Below are 6,362 nucleotides of genomic sequence, written 5' to 3'. Positions count from 1 at the left end.
AAAAAATAATATAAAAAAAACCAAGCTGACGTGTAGAGACAAAGGAAAGCAATGACGACATCCATGTTCCATATTGCTGTTAACTTATTCCAGTATGTGTAGACTCGCATCGCTCAACATTTCCACTGCTATCTCCCAGGAGAAAAGCTGTTGTGTTACTCAGCCATCAGCGTGCTGTTGTCATGGACTGACTGGCCCAACGCTTCAACAACAGCCTTTCTGGAGGTTTACTCAGATTGTAAAGGAGTCAGCAATCCAGCCCAGCCCCACCCTACTGGAGCCCACCATGTCTTTGATGGCAGAAAAACAGCCATCAAAGCAGAAAAACCACATTATCTTTCTCAGGCTTCCCTTCCAAGCTAGCGAGAGAGAGAGAGACTGTCTGAAAAGGGGGGAAAAGGGCTGGGTTGTTACTGAAAGCAGAAATTAAAGAAGATACTGGAGGTAAGGTATCAGTGCTAGGACAGCCATCTATTTTTTTTTGTTGTATTTTTGGGTTTTTTAAAATTTGGTTTGTTGTGGAAACAGTAATCCAGATAGCTGTACCCCATGTAACATTTTAGCTTGTTAATGAAAAACAGCTTTTTTGTCCTGTTGGGAATGGAGAGTTGATGTCACCTGGGTTTATCTGCTTTCAGCGGACAGTCTGGGTCTTACCTTTAGTTTGATTCAGAAACTGTTGTTGTTGAAAAGTACCTTCGGTGAAGTTTTGCTGAGTAACTAGAGCACAGTTATGGACAATATGAGTATTTATTCATATTGTTGAGCAATTAGCAATAATGTCACTCTTACTATGTGTGGTTATTGACAGTTTACACCAATGAAAATGTCAGAAAATCACGCGAGCAGTTCCTCTGACTCTTATAATTCTTCTTTGTTAAACTCATGAAAGTGTAAAAGTGGCGCATTATTGTGCTAAGCTAAGCTACTTGGAAAGCACGCTTTTCTCATCGGGTTTCTCTGTCACTGATTCTGTCACGGTCCTGGGTCTCCTGACCCAGCGTTTTTAGTTCTTTGTGATTTTCGTATTATTGTACTTGTGTGTGATTTTATTTTATGGCTTCTAGTTTTGATCCCTTGCCCTTCATGTCTCCCTGTGTGCCCCTCTGTGTATTTATGAGCCCTCGTCCCCTTTCGTGTTTATTCCGTGTCTCCCCTGCCCGTTACGTTGGTGTTCTACTCGTGCTCTCTCTCCTCTGTACTTCCTGTTTCACCTCTCCCGTCAGTGTTCAGTTCACCCCGCCTGTCTCGTTATGATTATCAGTGTCACCTGTGTTCCCCGTGTGTTCCCACTCCCCTCGTTAACCCTCTGTGTATTTCTGTCTGCGTCTCCCTCTGTTCAGCGTGACGTCGTCCCTCATGTTGTGTGGATCTCCCTGTGTCTCTTCGCGTATGTTAGTTTACTTTTCCCAGTTTAGTTTTGTATTTCCTATGTTCGGCCATTCCAGCATTAAAGCTGTGATTTTGAGTTCACCCCCCGTGTCTGTGAGTTTTGCGTTTGGGTCCTCCTCCTGCCTGCCACACAGCCGAGCCTTGACAGTACGACGTCACCAGATATGGACCCAGCAGCACTCAACCCACCAGAAGAACTGCGTCTGGACATTATCTACTCCGTGGAAAAACTCCTGCATCTGTGGCTCGAACATGAGGGAAAGGAATTTCGCCGCGCCGTGGAAACCAAACTACAGCGTTTAATCTCTGGTCTTCCCTGGCTACTCAGTGCGCTCCACCCACTCGAACAGGACTTAATCCGCAACGAGCTCCACCTTCATCCCCCAGCTGCTACTACCCACCTGCCTGAAGGGCCGGATGCGGAGCCGCTCGGCCCGTCAGAGCCATCATCAAAAAAGAAACGGCATTCACGCCGCCGACGCGCCACCCCACAGCCGGACATTCGGCCTTCTAATTCACCTGCCGTGCTGCCAGAAGCTCCGTCGGCTCCCTCGCTGCTACTTCCAGCTCAGTTAGCTCCCTCGCCGCCACCCGCAGCTCAGTTAGCTCCCTCGCCGCCACCCGCAGCTCAGTTAGCTCCCTCGCCGCCACCCGCAGCTCAGTTAGCTCCCTCGCCGCCACCCGCAGCTCAGTCTCCTGTGTCCCCGCTAGCTCAGCCATTAACTCCACCACACGCTCCATTTTCACCTCTACCATCGCTTCAGTCATCAGTTCGGTCTGCCACTCAGTCGCCCTTAGCTCCATCATCCACACTACCACCTGTTTCTCTTCCACCACAACCATCACTACACCCAGCCACTCAGGCTGCTACTCAGTCAGTCATTCAACCCATAGCCCTGCCGTTACCATACCCTGTAGCTGAGCCACTAGCCGTCCGACCCACAGCCACTTCAGCCACTCCTTCACCCGTTACACCTCCACTACAACCATCACTGCAGTCTCCAGTGTCCCCAGTGCAGTCTCCAGTGTCCCCAGTGCAGTCTCCAGTGTCCCCAGTGCAGTCTCCAGTGTCCCCAGTGCAGTCTCCAGTGTCCCCAGTGCAGTCTCCTGCAGCCCTGCTGTCCCCAGTGCAGCCTCCTTTAGCACAGTCACCCACTCAACCACCAGCACCACAACCGTCACTACCTCTAGTTCATTCCCCTGTGAAGTCATTAACTCCACCACCTACTCCACTCTCACCACCACCGTTACTACAGACATCAGTTCAGTCCCCTGTGCAGTCATTTACTTCTCCACCGTTAGCAGCTCAGGTCCCCGTGTGTCCAGCAGCTCAGGTCCCCGTGTGTCCAGCAGCTCAGGTCCCCGTGTGTCCAGCAGCTCAGGTCCCCGTGTGTCCAGCAGCTCAGGTCCCCGTGTGTCCAGCAGCTCAGCTCGCACCTGAACCTTTGGCCCAGTTCCCCGTAGCAGTGCGGTTTTTTAGCCAGCTTAACATTGAGCCCGGGGTCCCTATCCTCTCTGGCTCTACATCAGCTCCTGCTGGAAGCTCGGATGAGCTCATCCAGGACTCCGTGGCTCCCACGCCGCCATCTACCTCGTCCGCTGGGGGTTCCAGTGAGCCCGGCCAGCACCTCCTCGTCTCCGCTGGAGGGTCCGAGGGGCCCGTTCAGCCTCCTGTCTCCGCTGGAGGGTCCGAGGGGCCCGTTCAGCCTCCTGTCTCCGCTGGAGGGTCCGAGGGGCCCGTTCAGCCTCCTGTCTCCGCTGGAGGGTCCGAGGGGCCCGTTCAGCCTCCTGTCTCCGCTGGAGGGTCCGAGGGGCCCGTTCAGCCTCACGCCACATCAGCTGGAGGGCCCGAGGAGCCTGTCCAGCCGCCATCTGCGACCGCGCCTGGCCCGGCCTCAGAGCCTTCGTCTGCCTCTGCAACCGCGCCTGGCCCGGCCTCAGAGCCTTCGTCTGCCTCTGCAACCGCGCCTGGCCCGGCCTCAGAGCCTTCGTCTGCCTCTGCAACCGCGCCTGGCCCGGCCTCAGAGCCTTCGTCTGCCTCTGCAACCTCGCCTGGCCCGGCCTCAGAGCCTTCGTCTGCCTCTGCAACCTCGCCTGGCCCGGCCTCAGAGCCTTCGTCTGCCTCTGCAACCTCGCCTGGCCCGGCCTCAGAGCCTTCGTCTGCCTCTGCAACCTCGCCTGGCCCGGCCTCAGAGCCTTCGTCTGCCGCAGCCTCCTCAGAGCCTTCGTCTGCCGCAGCCTCCTCAGAGCCTTCGTCTGCCGCAGCCTCCTCAGAGCCTTCGTCTGCCGCAGCCTCCTCAGAGTCTTCGTCTGCCGCAGCCTCCTCAGAGTCTTCGTCTGCCGCAGCCTCCTCAGAGTCTTCGTCTGCTGCAGCCTCCTCAGCCTGTGCTTCGCCTGGTCCCGTCTCGACTGGTCCTGTGCCCTCCGGGCCTCGGCCGGTGCGCCTGACACTGGAGAGCCGCCGCCGCTGCCTTCCGCGCGGCCGGCCCCCTGAACTGCACCGTCATCGCCTGAGTGGCCGCCGTCGCCTTCCGCACGGCCGGCCCCCGGACCAGCGCTGTCATCGTCGCCGCCGCCTCCCGCGCGGTCGGCCTCCTGAACTGCTCCATCGTCTCCTTCACCGCCGCCGTTGCCTTGCGCACGGCCGGCCTCCTGTACTGTTTTCACGTCTCCGCCGTTGCCTTGCGCACGGCCGGCCTCCTGAACTGTTTTCACGTCTCCGCCGTTGCCTTGCGCACGGCCGGCCTCCTGAACTGTTTTCACGTCTCCGCCGTTGCCTTGCGCATGGTCGGCCCCCTGAACTGCTCTGTGTTTGAGTTATTTTCTTGGGCTCCGGTGTTTGCTGTGCTCTTCTTTTGTTTTCTGTTCCGGGCCCTCCGTCCTGGGCCCCCGCCGCCCGCCCTGGGTTGTTTTCTGTTTGGTTTTGTTTTTCTGTGTTTGGGCTGTCTGGAGCCAGCCCTTGAGGGGGGGGTACTGTCACGGTCCTGGGTCTCCTGACCCAGCGTTTTTAGTTCTTTGTGATTTTCGTATTATTGTACTTGTGTGTGATTTTATTTTATGGCTTCTAGTTTTGATCCCTTGCCCTTCATGTCTCCCTGTGTGCCCCTCTGTGTATTTATGAGCCCTCGTCCCCTTTCGTGTTTATTCCGTGTCTCCCCTGCCCGTTACGTTGGTGTTCTACTCGTGCTCTCTCTCCTCTGTACTTCCTGTTTCACCTCTCCCGTCAGTGTTCAGTTCACCCCGCCTGTCTCGTTATGATTATCAGTGTCACCTGTGTTCCCCGTGTGTTCCCACTCCCCTCGTTAACCCTCTGTGTATTTCTGTCTGCGTCTCCCTCTGTTCAGCGTGACGTCGTCCCTCATGTTGTGTGGATCTCCCTGTGTCTCTTCGCGTATGTTAGTTTACTTTTCCCAGTTTAGTTTTGTATTTCCTATGTTCGGCCATTCCAGCATTAAAGCTGTGATTTTGAGTTCACCCCCCGTGTCTGTGAGTTTTGCGTTTGGGTCCTCCTCCTGCCTGCCACACAGCCGAGCCTTGACAGATTCCAGCTTTGTGGGATATTTTCGTAGGTGATTATATCAAGTTGTGGTCGCAACTAATGAAACACTCATGATAAAAGTGAAGTAACTGCAAATGTTCTTGCCTCAACACTCACATGTCTTTGAAAAAGTGAAATGATTCATTGACGTGTCTATAGATCAAGGACCACATGTTCAGATTCATGAAGTTATGTTTTCCAGACTTTCGGTGAGGAAAAAAAATCGTAACACAAATGCAAACCCCTGTTGAAGACTTTTTTTTAATTTTACAGTATTATGCAAAAGTTTTAAAGTGGTCTTGAGAGATAGTCTCCAGATCTTTCAGTGTTTGTTGGGTTTTTTTGGACATTGGTTGCTTTATCACATATCCCAAATTTTTAGCCCAGCTCATTACCTGATCATTTTCAGAAGAACATTGTTTGTTAAGTAACTTAAAACTGACCTATGAATGCTTCAAGCACTACAAAAAGGCATTTAACTCGAACAGTATTGCATTAACTTTTTTAGGTACTTTGTTAGCCTGTTCCATGAAGACATATTGCTAACATTTCTTTAACTGAATCTGCAAAAGTTTGACGAATATAAAATAGTATAGTGTGAACTTTTGACAGTGTACCATCTATTCTTATATAAATGGTAAGTTCAGAACGACAGTCTGATGGAAATCACATTAATACCAGTCTGAAATCTCCCTAATATTGCCTCTCAAATCCCTTTCACGCACTTTCAATCCAAAGATTTTACAATTCAAATTTAGTTGGGGCTAAAACATAGAGTCTTTGCCCAGCTGCACAATATTTTGCAAAATGGTGCATGCACAAATTGAGAAAATGTGTTCTTTAAATTATCTGTGAAAATAAACTGAGTGCACTCAGGAGCGATTTGTGAGTTTGTAACATTGGTGGAGAAGTCCACCAATATTTGCGGTTCCTACTTTGGCTCCATTTAAGGAGAAATTTGAAAGAAGTAGCACAGAGTAAAACAAAATGCGTGACAAATGTGGCTCCGCACAAGAAAACACTTTACATATTTCTAATGAAAGACGATCTGCATTTGATCAGTGTTAAGACTTGATAGTCAGATATATCACAAACACATGCTACTCTAGAAGGCATATGTTCACTTCAATATATGCAAAGAGCTTCAGCTTGACATCCCTCACTGAGCGATCAGAGCAGTTTGTTAACTTTAATAAAAGCCTTGGAAAATACAGAGCAGAAAGACATCAGGGGTGTTGGCTCTACATAGTTCAGAGTTTTCTCATTTGAAGTTAAGCTGAACTTTGTTCTCTAACTTTATGACTAAACTGGAGTATTTATCTTCATTAACACCAACTACATTTTAATTAGGGACCTCATCTAATATTTATTCTGTAATAATCATTAATTAATATTTAGATCCATCAGTTAGATGTCTTAAAACTACTTGTCA

General features: G+C 50.9%; 1 protein-coding gene across 1 annotated transcript; it reads left to right on the top strand.

Moving 5' to 3' along the window:
- The first annotated feature begins 1,498 nt into the window (after positions 1-1,498).
- On the top strand, positions 1,499-3,840 carry LOC146700015 (uncharacterized). Its single transcript, XM_085471478.1, has 4 exons — positions 1,499-2,702; positions 2,751-3,424; positions 3,462-3,537; positions 3,760-3,840. Exons 1-4 carry the CDS (start codon positions 1,557-1,559, stop codon positions 3,838-3,840), a joined length of 1,977 nt encoding a protein of 658 aa, XP_085327604.1. The 5' UTR covers positions 1,499-1,556.
- Positions 3,841-6,362: the final 2,522 nt, after the last annotated feature.

This window comes from Copadichromis virginalis, linkage group LG10 (genome assembly GCF_057382275.1).
Source record: "Copadichromis virginalis isolate Kocher_CV1m ecotype Utaka linkage group LG10, C_Virginalis_male_GT1.1, whole genome shotgun sequence".
Classification (NCBI taxonomy): Eukaryota; Metazoa; Chordata; class Actinopteri; order Cichliformes; family Cichlidae; genus Copadichromis; species Copadichromis virginalis.
Note: the sequence above shows the minus strand (reverse complement) of the source record. Positions and strands in the feature narration are given on the sequence as shown.

Bases quoted from the DNA above. Each gene is read 5' to 3' on its own strand.
- LOC146700015 (XM_085471478.1), top strand. From the start codon at position 1,557: ATGGACCCAGCAGCACTCAACCCACCAGAAGAACTGCGTCTGGACATT. The intron at 2,703-2,750 runs GTCCCCGTGTGT...CCAGCAGCTCAG, and splicing joins CTCCACCGTTAGCAGCTCAG to GTCCCCGTGTGTCCAGCAGC. The intron at 3,425-3,461 runs GTCTGCCTCTGC...CCGGCCTCAGAG, and splicing joins GGCCCGGCCTCAGAGCCTTC to CCTTCGTCTGCCTCTGCAAC.